Source organism: Pristiophorus japonicus, chromosome 15 (assembly GCF_044704955.1).
Source record: "Pristiophorus japonicus isolate sPriJap1 chromosome 15, sPriJap1.hap1, whole genome shotgun sequence".
In the NCBI taxonomy this organism is placed as follows: domain Eukaryota; kingdom Metazoa; phylum Chordata; class Chondrichthyes; family Pristiophoridae; genus Pristiophorus; species Pristiophorus japonicus.
This window is the reverse complement of record NC_091991.1, coordinates 39,095,958-39,110,111: the sequence shown is the minus strand read 5'-3', so window position 1 is coordinate 39,110,111 and position 14,154 is coordinate 39,095,958. Positions and strand designations below refer to the sequence as shown.

General features: G+C 42.7%; 1 protein-coding gene across 1 annotated transcript in view; it reads left to right on the top strand.

The window, feature by feature from the left end:
* cftr (CF transmembrane conductance regulator) overlaps positions 1-14,154 on the top strand; it is a 134,356-nt gene that overhangs the window by 100,283 nt on the left and 19,919 nt on the right. The window contains exon 18 of the mRNA XM_070901699.1: positions 6,556-6,821. Within this exon, the coding sequence (XP_070757800.1) occupies positions 6,556-6,821 (266 nt within the window). The remainder of the gene's footprint in view (positions 1-6,555; positions 6,822-14,154) is intronic.

Genomic DNA, 14,154 nt, shown 5'->3' with positions numbered 1-14,154 from the left:
CTGCTCTAAAATAGAAACATGAACCCTTGTGTGAGTCATCTATTTCAAAGTGCATTTCAGGAAAGTGCAGCAATTGCCTCCAATCTTGAGAAATTTAAATGAATTAAACATTTCATACATTGCTGACACACTTCGTTATGCCAGTGACATTCTCCAATCTGTACAAGTTCTAGATTTTTTTTCTGGTTTCCTAAAAGGCTTCTATTTTATAACAGCTTTATGCAGCGTAACACACCCAAATTCAACAGGGATAAATCATATCTGGTTTATTGTTCACTCTTTAATGTTATAGTCAATTTGTATAATGACTTACTGTAATATGTGCTTCCTGTTTCTAATCACCTTTCACCAATAAACACTTACTTCAGTTATTCTCAATCATTTACAGTGGTCACAATTGCCGCCTCCAGTTTTGGCTCCTTTTAACGTTTTCTAACTTCTCCTGCACTGCCTTCATTTAACTGTTTTTGTACATGCCCTTTTGAAGTCCCAACATTCCTGATTGATTCTCTATCTTTCCATATTTTTCCAATAACTTTATTAATGAAAAAATATATGCTCTCACAGACATTACATTATTAAATGTTAAACATTGTGTTGTTTTTAATATACTGAGCCTTTCTCTCAAGTGGACAATTTTTAATGAACAATATCCATCAGATAGAATAAGATGAGTGCGCTGCAAAAGCGAAAAGCTTTTTTCAGCCTAAACTTTAAATGTGTCCAATTCAGAAGAAAAAGTTTCAATTTGACCTTTTAAAAGCTAGGCTCTATTGACATCCAGTGGTCATTACACACGACACGTACAGAAACAATTAATAAAAAGTGTTCGTGTTAGTGAAGGCAGAGTCTTTCTGAGGCCTTTTCTTTTAATTAAGTTGGCATTTGATTTTTGGCACAATGGTTGTAAATTTAGTGCAATCCAGCAAGTGACTTCAAATTCTTTCACTGACATTGATACTGATTGTGAAAGTGGCCCCCTGTAATCTCAGAGACAGATCAATTAAACATAAAATAAGTATATAAGATCTTGCACTACTGGCAGTGTGTTCCCAGACCTCACAAGCTGTGAATGAATTATGACGCTTTCTCTCATGAGTGAAAGAACAGGAACAATTTGTTCTGTGGGGATTATTGGGTTGAAATTTTAAATGGTTCCGGAACACAGACCTTTTTAAATGCTTTGCTGCATCATCCTAGAAATGTGTCTTGTGAGGTGCCCTTGGCTTGGCCTCTGGAGGTGTTTTTTTTATAAAATGCTTTTTTGCAAAATAAAACAGCCCTTTTACAGTGATTAGTTTCCTGTACAAAAAACAATCTTTTTATTTTCAATCTCTTTGTTTTGGAAAATAATCACCTTAAGGTGAAAGATATTAAATAGAAAAATGGCAAATGCTGGAAATACACATCAGATCCAGCGTTATGTGAAACAGCTAGGTTAACATTTCAGATAGAAACCCTTTGTCAAAGGTTCTGACACGGGCCCCCGAAGCCACATAGATCTGTGCGATCAGGGTCTTCTGGGGCAGGTATGGATGTAGGCCACTTACACTGGACCTTTGCGTACAATGCGAATTATGCAAATGTCCAGTTCATCTATGCAACTGAATGGTGCAGAACGCTCCCACCAGAAATAGGTGCGACCTTTGTTACAATATGCTCCTTTGGCAACAGCCTCATCATTTAGATGTTAATATCATTTTATGGCCTTTACACCAGAAATACATTGCGTAATTTCAGCTGTATCAATTGAGCATTTAGAGCTGCTATGCCGCACCTTTTAATACAAAGTTATTTAAAGAGGTAGCCTGGAAGTTTCAGGTGTGCTTTCAAATTGCATTTTATTGGAAAACTTAGTAGCTGAAGGGGATTTGGAACACAGTTGATTTCCACTTGCATTTATATAGCAATGAGGACAGAAGTTGAATTGGTCCTCCTGATAGCCGGTTCCTACTCCCTCCCTGCCACTCATGCATTATGTATCACACAGTGCACTCTCCTCAACCTCACTCTTAAAAATCCCCCATCAAGATGTACCTCAGCTGTTAATTTTCAAAGTTAGAGTTATATACTGCGAGGTGCTATCTTTCTGCAGTTCTCTGGATCACCACTTAGCTTCACGTAGAGATAGAAAAGAGGAACATGTGCTACAAGATGTCAGCCTTGGTTCAGTGATAGCACTCTCACCTCTGAGCCAAATGGTAGAGAGTCCAAGCCTCACTCCAGGGCCTGAGCACATAATCTCAGCTAACACTCCAGTACAGTACTGAGAACATAACATAAGAACGTAAGAAATGGGAGCAGGCCATTGGCCCCTCAAACCTGCTCCGCCATCCAGTAAGATCATGGCTGATCTGATCTTAGCTTCAACTCCACTTCCCTACCTGCTCCCCATAATCCTTGACTCCCTTATCATTCAAAAATCTGTCTATCCCCACCTTAAATACATTCAATGACCCAGCCTCCACAGCTCTCTGGGGTAGAGAATTCCAAAGATTCACGACCCGCTGAGAGAATAAATTCCTCCTCATTTCCATTTTAAATGGGCGACCCCTTATTCTGAAACTATGCCCCCTAGTTCTAGATTCCCCCACAAGGGGAAACATCCTCTCTGCATCTACCTTGTCAAGCCCCCTCAGAATCTTACACATTTCAATAAGATCACTTCTCATTCTTCTAAATTCCAATGAGTATAGGCCCAACCTGCTCAACCTTTCTTCATAAGACAACCCCTTCATCTCAGGAATCAACCTCGCAAACCTTCTCTGAACTTCCTCCAATGCAAGTATACCCCTTCTTAAATAAGGAGACCAAATCTGTATGCAGTACTCCAGGTGTGGTCTCACCAATACCCTGTACACATCGTAGCAGGACTTCCCTACTTTTATACTCCACCTCCTTGCAATAAAGTCAACATTCCATTTGCTTTCCTAATTACTTGCTGTACCTGCATGCTAACTTTTTGTGTTTCATGTACAAGGACCCCTAGATCCATCTGTACCGCAGCATTTTGTAATCTCTTCCCATTTAAATAATAATTTACTTTTTTATTTTTCCTACCAAAGTGGATAACCTCACATTTTCCTACATTATACTCCATTTGCCAAATTTCTGCCCACTCACTTACCCTGTCTATATCCCTTTGCAGATGCTTTTCATCCTCCTCACAACTTGCTTTCCCACCTATCTTTGTATCATCAGCAAATCTGGCTACATTACACTCGGTCCCTTCATCCAAGTCATTAATATAGATTGTAAATAGTTGAGGTCCCAACACTGATCCCTGTGGCACCCCACTAGTTACAGTTTGTCAACCTGAAAATGACCCATTTATCCCGACTCCCGGTTTTCTGTTAGTTAGCCAATCCTCTGTCCATGCTAATATATTAACCCCAACCCTGTGAGCTCTTATCTTCTGCAGTATCCTTTTATGTGGCACCTTGCATTGTCGGAGGTGCTGTCTTTAAGAAGAGATGTTAAACTGAGGCCCTCTCTGCATCTCAGATGGGCATAAAAGATCCCATGGCACATTTTGAAGAAGAGCAGGGGATTTTCCCTGGTGCCCTGGCCAACATTTATCCCTCAACCAACATCACTAAAACAGATTATCTGGTCATCAATCTCATTGCTCTTTGTGGAACCTTGCTGTGCACAAATTTTCTGCCATTTTTCTCTACAACAGTTTGGTACATGCCTAAAGATAAGGCGAGGGGGCTGAAATTCAGGGTCTCAAAGAGACCCGTTAATGCCCGTTTGCAGTGGCCATTCCTAAAAATCGAATGGCCAAATAGTTGCACCGCCCAAATAGTTGCACCGCCAAATTAAAATAAATACTTACCTATCCATTTTCAGCTTGATCCGTCGATCCCCTGCCGTGCGGTGCCCCTGGCAAATTTTTCTGCCGGTGTACTCTCTGAATACTGTGTGCGGCCCAGCAGTGTGGCCACCCTTAAAGGGGAGGGCCCACTGCCGCGGCTGCAATGCAAACATTTTTGCCAGCTGACTTGCTGATCGACCGGCAAAATACTGCCCCGAAGTTTGGTCGGGCCACCAACGGGCAGCCTAGCACCCCCTTTTGGGTGCCAAGCCACTGGCCCGGCTGAAACCCTCCCTGGTGGTCCAGTGGCCTAGTTAAAAAATGATCGAATCTCTCCCCTTTAACAGAGGGGAGAAAGCGTGGTGACGCACACACGCTGTGACGTCACCACATTGATTGACAGTGGCGGACGACCCAACCAATCCATTTTCAACCAGTCAGTAAAGTCCAAGCCCATTATGATACATTTCCTGTAGGACTATGAAAAGAATTCAAAGCCCTGAAAATGGATCTACTCTCCGCACCAAGAGTTCCAGCGGTGAGTAACAGTTAAAAAAATCATAAGTGCGCCAGCTTTCTGGTGCACCTGAATTTCAGCTCCGAGGTCTCCTATTTCTCCATCTGCCGCTCTCTCAGTACAGTTTATGTCTTGGACCTTGTGGGCTACCTTTTCAAAAAGAGTAAGAAGATGGTGGTTGAGGGAATCCTGCTTCTGTGCATGTTCTTTCCCTAATTTTGCATGATATTCTACTGAAAATATGTAGAAGGGGTTGATGCACTGAAATTGCAAGTAGTACAGGCTACCTATGTATCAGCATGCTATATATAGTGGGTCTGACAATATCAACAAGCATTATGCAGGTACATCAGAAGGAATGATTTAATATGGGGAAAGGAGTCGTGGAAGCTGGGGAAGGAGTATTGATTCGAAACCAGAAGCTGCTGTGGAGTGTACCCTACTCTATGGGAAGCACTCCAAGTATTGTAAGACTGTGTATGGGGGAAACTGTACATGTCATGAATGCTTAATACAGTGCCTTTAACATAGTAAAACTACCAAAGTGCTTCACAGGAGCATTATCAAATATAATTTGACACCAAATCACATAAGGAGCTATTAGGACAGAAGACCAAAAGCTTGGTCAAAAAGATAGGTTTTAAGGAACATCTTAAAGGAGAGAGGTAGCGAGGCGGAGATGTTTAGGGAATTTCAGAGCTTAGGGCCTAGGCTGCTGAAGGCATGGCCGTCAATGGTGGAGTGATGAAAATCAGGAATGAGCAAGAGGCCAGAATTGGAGAAGCTCAGAGATAGGATTGTAGGGTTGTAGGGCTGGAGGAGGATATAGAGATTGGGCGAGGCCATGGAGGAATTTGAAAACAAGGATAAGAATTTTTAAATTGAGGTGTTGCTTGACTGGGAGCCAATGTAGGTCAGCAAGCACATGGGTGATGGGTGAATGGGACTTGGTGCGAGTTAGGAAGCGGGCAGCAGAGTTTTGTATGGGCTCAAGTTTACAGAGGGTGGCATGTGGGAGGCCTGCCAGAAGAGCATTGGAATAGCCTTCATATGAGATTATGGTAGAGTCTCTTACCTTGGCACATCTTGTGAGATCATTAAACTTTTTAAAGTACTATATCCAAGTTCACGGAACAGTACATTGGCATTAATGTGTTGCCAACTCCTACCATGCATTCTGAGCCATTTGTCTTGCCACCTGACAACCATCTGCAGGAATGAGGACTTCACTCCTCTGCTGCACTTGCTGCAATAATAGTTCAATTGCCCCATCAGTAAATCGAGCCACCCTGCTGCTGGAACAAGTATTTGTCGATGTGGGTACGCTTTGATGATGTTGAATGATTCCCCTTTGCCAGCAAAAACAGACATGCTCCTTTAAATTACTGCAGACCTTTCAGGCTCCCAATGAGAGTTGGTTATTCATGGTGGCAACTCGTGCGAAAAATGCTAATTAAGTGAACACTGGAAATATATATAGGGTCAGCACACAAATGGTTCAGTATGTGCCATTCAGTGTGCCAATTCAAAAATTCACTGTCCGACTCGTGCCACAATGGAACCAGCATACGAAAATCAGGACCAGGGTGTCTACCCTAAACATTTTTAGATGCTCAGAGAACTGCTGTGTATTTCCAATATTTTAGTTTTGATATCACTTTGAAGTTAACCCCTGTTTTGAGGTATAGTCATCTAACCAGCCATCTTAACTTTAAAAATACCACTTAAAATATAAATTTTCATATCTGTCTTTCTTCCCAAGGCTAACATCCAAACTAGTAAAGCACACATTTAAAGTATCTTTCTGCACATGTGCCATGAGCGTCTTCCCTCGAGGACAAAATTGGATATGTTTGTGATGCTGAATAATTCAGGAAATTTAGGAAAAATCAGGAAATTCAGGAATGGTTGGGGCCTCTGTCACACTACTTCACAGCCTGACTTTCACTCCTAATGCCTTAAGTCAAACTAAAAACGCTATATTCAAAGCTGGTGTCGTTTTGGCTGTCCTTGACTAGTAAATTGTACATTTTTAGCAGTGACTAAGTTTAGGCTGAATTAACCCAAACTAAGTCACAACTTGGGCTGTCCCCTCAGCATTATTTCAAACTGAATCCAGCAAAAAGCTGATAGATACAAAAGGAGTTATTCATATACAGCAATCTGTGAAGCAAAAAAAGGTACATCTTTCTCAGATATTGTTTGTGTTTGATTATTTCAGATTAGCAAATGACACTGGCTCACAAATCAATGACACCTCAACAGATCTCTCCCATCTTTCTGTGTTTTCTAAATTTATTACCAATGGCAGCTATTATTATATATTTTACATCTATGTGGGACTTGCAGACAGCTTCCTTGCACTTGGTGTTATTCGAGGACTGCCTCTAGTTCATACCCTTGTTACCGTCTCCAAGGATCTACATAAACAAATGCTGCACTCAGTTCTACAAGGACCTATGACTGCATTCAACAAAATGAAAGCAGGTAATAACTTTATGTAATAACTCAAGGTTATAAGCATCAATTTCATTTTGGAGGTAAGATTTGGATTTTATTTATCAGAATTTTGTTCAATGAAGTATGAAAATGAAGAGAGGTACTCCTTCCATGAGCGCTTGCTGATATCCATGGAAGTCTGACCTTCATACATGTGCTATACTATGTTGAGAGAAAAATACCAGGCTAGCCTAGAATGAAGAAAAATTCGGCACATTAACACCTCCCGTTAGCGCCATCTGCTGACACTAACAGGGTGCCAGAGCATTATTACCGGGGCGAGGAGAATCCAATGGTGCTCGCCAAATGCCACCCTCCCATAGCGCCGCCGGTAACAGTTATTGCCGGGAGCATCAATGCCAAGTGGATCATGACGTCAGTGAGTGTGCAACATTCACTGATTGCCTGATCTGTGAAATTGATTATCGCCATCTACCTTAGCGCCTGGAGTAAACAGTGACAGGGAGAGCTGGTGTGCAGCACCAGGAAGCTGGTTCCAGAGACATTTTTTAAAGCGATCAGCAGTAATGACTTGCAGCTCTCAGACTAGTGCAGTTTCAGTCTCAGAGAGAGAAAGCGGGTAATTATAGACCGGTTAGCCTGACATCAGTAGTGGGGAAAATGTTGGAATCAATTATTAAAGATGAAATAACAGCGCATTTGGAAAGCAGTGACAGGATCGGTCCAAGTCAATATGGATTTATGAAAGGGAAATCATGTTTGACAAATCTTCTGGAATTTTTTGAGGATGTAACTAGTAGAGTGGACAAGGGAGAACCAGTGGATGTGGTGTATTTGGACTTTCAAAAGGCTTTTGACAAGGTCCCACACAAGAGATTGGTGTGCAAAATTAAAGCACATGGTACTGACGTGGATAGAGAACTGGTTGGCAGACAGGAAGCACAGAGTCGGGATAAACGGGTCCTTTTCAGAATGGCAGGCAGTGGACTAGTGGGGTGCTGCAGGACTCAGTGCTGGGACTCCAGCTATTTACAATATACATTAATGATTTAGATGAAGGAATTGAGTGTAATATCTCCAAGTTTGCAGATGACACTAAACTAGGTGGCAGTGTGAACTGTGAGTAGGATGCTAAGAGGCTGCAGGGTGACTTGGACAGGTTAGGCGAGTGGGCAAATGCATGGCAGATGCATTATAATGTGGATAAATGTGAGATTATCCACTTTGGGGGCAAAAATACAAAGGCAGAATATTATCTGAATGGCGGCAGATTAGTAAAAGAGGAGGTGTAACGAGATCTGGGTGTCATGGTATATCAGTCATTGAAAGTTGACATGCAGGCACAGCAGGCGGTGAAGAAGGCAAATGGTATGTTGGCCTTCATAGCTAGGGGATTTGAGTATAGGAGCAGGGAGGTCTTACTGCAGTTGTACAGGGACTTGGTGAGGCCTCACCTGGAATATTGTGTTCAGTTTTGGTCTCCTAACCTGAGGAAGGATGTTCTTGCTATTGAGGGAGTGCAGCGAAGGTTCACCAGACTGATTCCCGGGATGGCAGGACTGACATATTAGGAGAGACTGGATCGACTGGGCCTGTATTCACTGGAGTTTAGAAGGATGAGAGAGGATCTATAGAAACATATAAAATTCTGACGGGACTGGACAGGTTAGATGCAGGAAGAATGTTCCCGATGTTGGGGAAGTCCAGAACCAGGGGACACAGTCTAAGGATAAGGGTAAGCCATTTAGGACTGAGATGAGGAGAAACTTCTTCACTCAGAGAGTTGTTAACCTGTGGAATTCCCTACGCAGAGAGTTGTTGATGCCAGTTCATTGGATATATTCAAGAGGGAGTTAGATGTGGCCCTTACAGCTAAAGGGATCAAGGGGTATGGAGAGAAAGCAGGAAAGGGGTACTGAGGTGAATGATCAGCCATGATCTTATTGAATGGTGGTGCAGGCTTGAAGGGCCGAATGGCCTACTCCTGCACCTATTTCTTATGTTCTTGTGAGCTGAGGCAGGGCCAGAGTTTGGCGATGTTACAGGGGTGGAAGTAGGCAGTCTTGGTGAAGGAGCAGAAATGTGGTCGGAAGGTCATCTCGGGGACAAACACAACACCAAGGTTGTGAAGGCTTGAGGGGCCGTATGGCCTATCCTGTTCCTAATTCTTATGTTCTTATGTGCCCAGAGAGAGGAGGGCCATCACGGCTCTCATCTTAGTCCTATGCAGCAGAACTCGCCCTCTGGGGAGCTGTTCCCCGAGCTACATTTCCCCCTGGCCTTGCTGCAGCCCCTCGTCCCCAGTACATCACCCTCCGCAAATCCCACTACTGTACTAGCCTCGAAAGAATGCATAGTGCTAATATCCGAGCTGGTACCTGCGGGTGAACGATGCAGTGAGTTCTTCCTCCTCCTCTTCTCTGCTCTCTACGGTGCCCTCAGGGATAGGCTGCTCAGGGGCTTGCTCATTATCTGAAAGCATAAAAGCACCAGAGTCGGGTTAATATGAGGGGAGGGAGGTTGCAGGAAGGGAGAAATGCATGCATACAGCATGATTAGCTGGAAAGTGCAAAATGCTTGTGGGGTGAAGGGGAACTGGGATGTGAGAAGAAGGAGTAGGGATGAACATACCATTGTTGTCCCTAGGGGGTCAATGTCGCCAGTGGCCAAGGCACCCACCACCTGGTACCCAATAATCTGCAGCACTCTATTCTCCAGCGCAGACAGTGGTTGAGTGTCAGCTTGTCCCCCTCCTGAATGCTCCTGCTCCCTCCTGTTGTGAGCTACCATGGCCTGCAAGAGAAAGGAAAGTGTGTGAGTGAGTGGTGCAATGTGTTTGGGTAATGTGCCTGCCATTGTTGAATAGCTGTCATTGTGTGCAAGGTGAGATGTGAATGTTGGTGGGTGAGTGCTAGTGGTGTGGTGCTTTGGGCAGTGTGTGAAGATTGTGGTTCAGACTGTGGTATGTAGCATTTGTTGAAGCATTCACTGACCCTGACCACCCGAGTGAGGTTGTTAAATTTCTTCTTGCACTGTGTGTGGATCCTGGGGACGTGCTGCGCTACCTCACTCCACACGGTGCGGAAGACTTGCGGCGATGGCCTCCTGCCACTTGCCGGATAGAGCACAGTCCTCCGTCTCTCCACAGTGAACACCAATGACTCCAATACTTGATCACAGAATCTGCGGGCTCTCTCCCTGGGGCATGGATCTGCCGTGAGTACAGCTGCTTCAGTCCTCTGGCTCCTACTCCTTGTCCTGCTGCTGCTGCTTGCTGAGGCAGCTGCACAGCCAGCAATCCTGAGAATGAGGTTCTGCAGTATCAATGAACCTTCCCTTTAAGTAGTGAAACAAGCCTGTGACAATCATGACTTGCAATTAGACTGCATCTGCTTTTGGTCCACCCTTTGAGTGTAACGCCAATGAGCTTGGGCTTTAAGACTTGAAATGGGACTCCAATCATTATTTTGAGCAATGAGCACAAATTTTGCGTGCAGTCTAAAGCATTAGCGTCTGGCGCTAATTCTCCAACTTTTCTGATGACACCGCTCATTCCTTGGCTATAACGAATTTCTAGCCATGTTTGGTAGCATGTCATTTTCACCACAGTGAGTGCCATTGTTTCAGTGTGCTGTTTTAGCTGGTATATAATACATGCATTATTGATATTCAAATTAATTCACTTTATCATACTGAGTCATGCTGGACTTTAAGGAAAAGTTCAATGAGATCTACTGCACAGAATTTTCAAATTATCTTTATTTATAGTAACTTTTAAATGAAGCAAGAATTGTGAAATGTTGCTTTGTTGTCAAATTTTAAGACTGTCAATGAAGTCGTTTGCTGTTGTTCCTATCTAGTTTTCATACTGGCACACTAAAAATAATAAAATGACATCAAAGGAAATTTGTGCCAGCAGAACAGGATTAAAAATTGGGCTCCATTCCCTGTAATGGGTTAACCTGGCAATGAATTTAAGAAACTGAGTATTTGCTTTGATGGTTTGAATTTGATTATTAGTTAGCTTTAGCTGCACTTTATCTTAACTTTACCACATAAATCTACCAATGTCTAGAGGACAAAACCCAAGATAAAAGAAATGTAAATGAACAGCTAAATTAAGCTGCTACAGGGCATAAGTGTCATTCTGACTTGCAAGACAGCCTTTTATTTCTGTGATCTGGGATTAAATTGAAGGGGAGTTAAAGTCAAAAGCTGTCACAATTTAAGTCATTCTGGATTTAAATCATGGATTGAAAGGACATTCAAAATCAGAATGCAAAAATCTACATTTAACAGCACATTATCGAGTGGAAATGTGGGAGGTCTCCTGTACTACATATGACGTCTGTCTTATCTGACTTGGGTGAATTTGCTAGTATAGTTGAATCAGACACAGGCCATAAAATTCAGTGATAAGTAGCACCTTTCTACAGGTTTTTATGACATTGGATGGCGGGGGGGGGGGGGGGGGGGGGGGGGAGGGGGGGGGGGGGAGTGCAATTTATGGAGTCGTGTGAGCAATCTTTTGCTGCCTGGCTGCCCATTGTAAAAGTCAGATAGAAGCATTACAGTTGCACAGCCAGAATAATATTAAAGCAGACATCCTAGAATCTTGAAAGCAAGTTCCCAAGACAGTCCATTTAATAAGTTATTGAATAACTCAATCCTAAAAGTAACAGAAACCTTGAACACTTTGCACAATATGTCTTCATTTACATGCAAAAACAATAGGGCAGTAATAGTAGGGGATTTCAACTTGACTAATATTAACTGGGATAAAATTATTGTGAAAGATATCGAGAGGGCAGAATTCCTAAAATGGATTCAGGAGAACTTTTTTAGCCAGTATGTAGCAAGCCCAACAAGGGAGGGGTTGGTTCTGGACTTAGATTTAGGGAATGAAGCTGGGCAGGTGGAAGGGGTATCAGTGGAAGAGCATTTTTGTGCTAGTGATCATAATTCAGTTAGATTTAGAGTAATTATGGAAAAGGAAAATGATAGACCAGGAACAAAAGTTCTCAATTGGGGGAAAGCCAATTTTACTAAGCTGAGATGTGATTGAGCTAAGGTGGACTAGAAACAGCTACTGGAATTTTAAATCAGTGTCAGAGTAGTGGGAGGCATTCAAGGAGGAGATCTTGAGGGTTCAGAGCAAGTATGTTCCCTTAAACAAGGTGGGACCAACAAATCGAGAGCCCCTTGGATGTCAAGGGGCATACAAGGTAGGATAAAGTAATAAAGGGGGGCTTATGACAGATACCGAGGGCTCAATACTGCAGAAAACCTAAAGGAGTATAGCAGGACAAGGGTGAAATTAGAAAGATAATGAGGAAAGCAAAGCGAGAACATGAAAGATTTTTGGTAAGTAAAATCAAGGAAAACCCAAAGATGTTTTATAAATACATTAAGGACAACAAGATAACTAAGGAAAGCGTATGGCCTATTAGAGACCATAAAGGTAATCTGTGTGTGGCGGAAGACATGGGCAAGGTTCTTAAAGAATTCTTTGCGTTTGTTTTCACAAAAGAGAGGGGCAATGCAGACATTGCAATCAGAGAGGAGGAATGTGAAATAGTAGATGAAATAAACATAGTGAGAGATGAAGTATTAAGCGGTATAACAGCTTAGAAAGTGGATAAATCCCCAGACCTGGATGCAATGTATCCCAGGCTTTTAAGAAAAGCAAAAGAGGAACAGCAGAGGCTCTGACTATCATTTTCTAATCCTCTCTGGCTACAGGTGTGGTGCCAGAGACCTGGAGGACTGTTAACATTTGTTTAAAAAGGGAGAAAGAGATAGACCGAGTAATTACAGGCCAATCGGTGGTGGAAAAATTATTGGAAAAAATTCTGAGGGTCAGGATAAATCTTCATTTAGAAAGACACAGATTAATCAAGGACATGTAAAAGCCCATGGATCTAGGGCAAAGTGGCTCAGAGGCAGGAAGCAAAGGGTAATGGTTGATGGGTGTTTTTGTGACTGGAAGGCTGTTTTTAATGGTGTTCTGCAGGGCTCAGTACTATGTCCCTTCCTTTTTGTGGTATATATCAATGATTTAGACTTGAATATAGGGGGTATGGTTAAGACGTTTGCAGATGATACTAAAACCGGCTGTATGGTTGATAATGAAGAAGAAAGCTGTAGTCTGCAGGAAGATATCAATCAACTGGTCAGGTGGGCAGACCAGTGGCAAATGGAGTTCAATCCTGAGAAGTGTGAGGTAATGCATTTAGGGAAGGCTAACAAGGCAAGGGAATACATATTAAATGGTAGGATACTGAGAAGTGTAGAGGAAACAAAGCGACCTTGGAATATATGTCCACAGATCCCTGAAGGTAGCAGGCCAGGTAGATAATTTGGATAAGAAGGCATACGGAATACTTGCCTTTATTAGCCGAGGCATAGAATACAAGAGCTGGGAGGTTATGCTTGAACGGTATAAAACATTAGTTTGGCCACAGCTAGAGTACTGCGTGCAGTTCTCTCCACCAAATTACAGGAAAGGTGTGATTGCACTAGAAAGGGTACAGAGGAGATTTACGAGGATGTTGCCTGGATCGGAGAATTTTAGCTATGTGGAAAGATTGGATAGGCTGGGTTTGTTTTCTTTGGAACAGAGGAGGCTGAGGGGAGACTTGATTGAGGTGTATAAAATTATGAGGGGCCTAGATAAAGTGGATAGGAAGGACCTGTTTCCCTTAGTAGAGGGGTCAACAACCAAAGGGCATAGATTTAAAGTAATTGGTCAGAAGTTTAGAGGCGATTTGAGCGGAAATTGTTTCACCCAGAGGGTGGTGGGGGTCTGGAACTCACTGCCTGAAAGGGTGGCAGAGGCATAAACCCTCATCACATTTAAAAAGTACTTGGATGTGCACTTGAAGTGCTGTAACTTACAAGGCTACCCACCAAGAGCTGAAAAGTGGGATTAGGCTAGATAGCTCTTTGTTGGCCGGCGCGGACACGGTGGGTCAAAATTGCCTCCTTTCGTGCTGTAAATTTCTATGATTCTATGTTGCTGTTATTTCTAGATGAAATAGTGTTGGATTGGCTTTTGATTTAAAACTGTACTGAACACTGGAAGATGAAAAATTGGGGAATCTTTCAACATTCAATCAACAATTTTCTATAATAGAATAAATGGGAACTGGTTTTCTCTAAATGAATATATGTAGATCAGAATTTCATTCCTATAGGGAAGTACTTGACCCTGGTCAACTGTCCCCCAAAAGCACAGTTAACACTGGAAAGACAAAAGCATGAATCCATATCTGCTTGTCACCTGCCTCCATATAGTACCTTTCTTAGATGGTCCAGCGTAGTTCAACAACTCATAAGGTAGGGTGCACCTATGCAGATT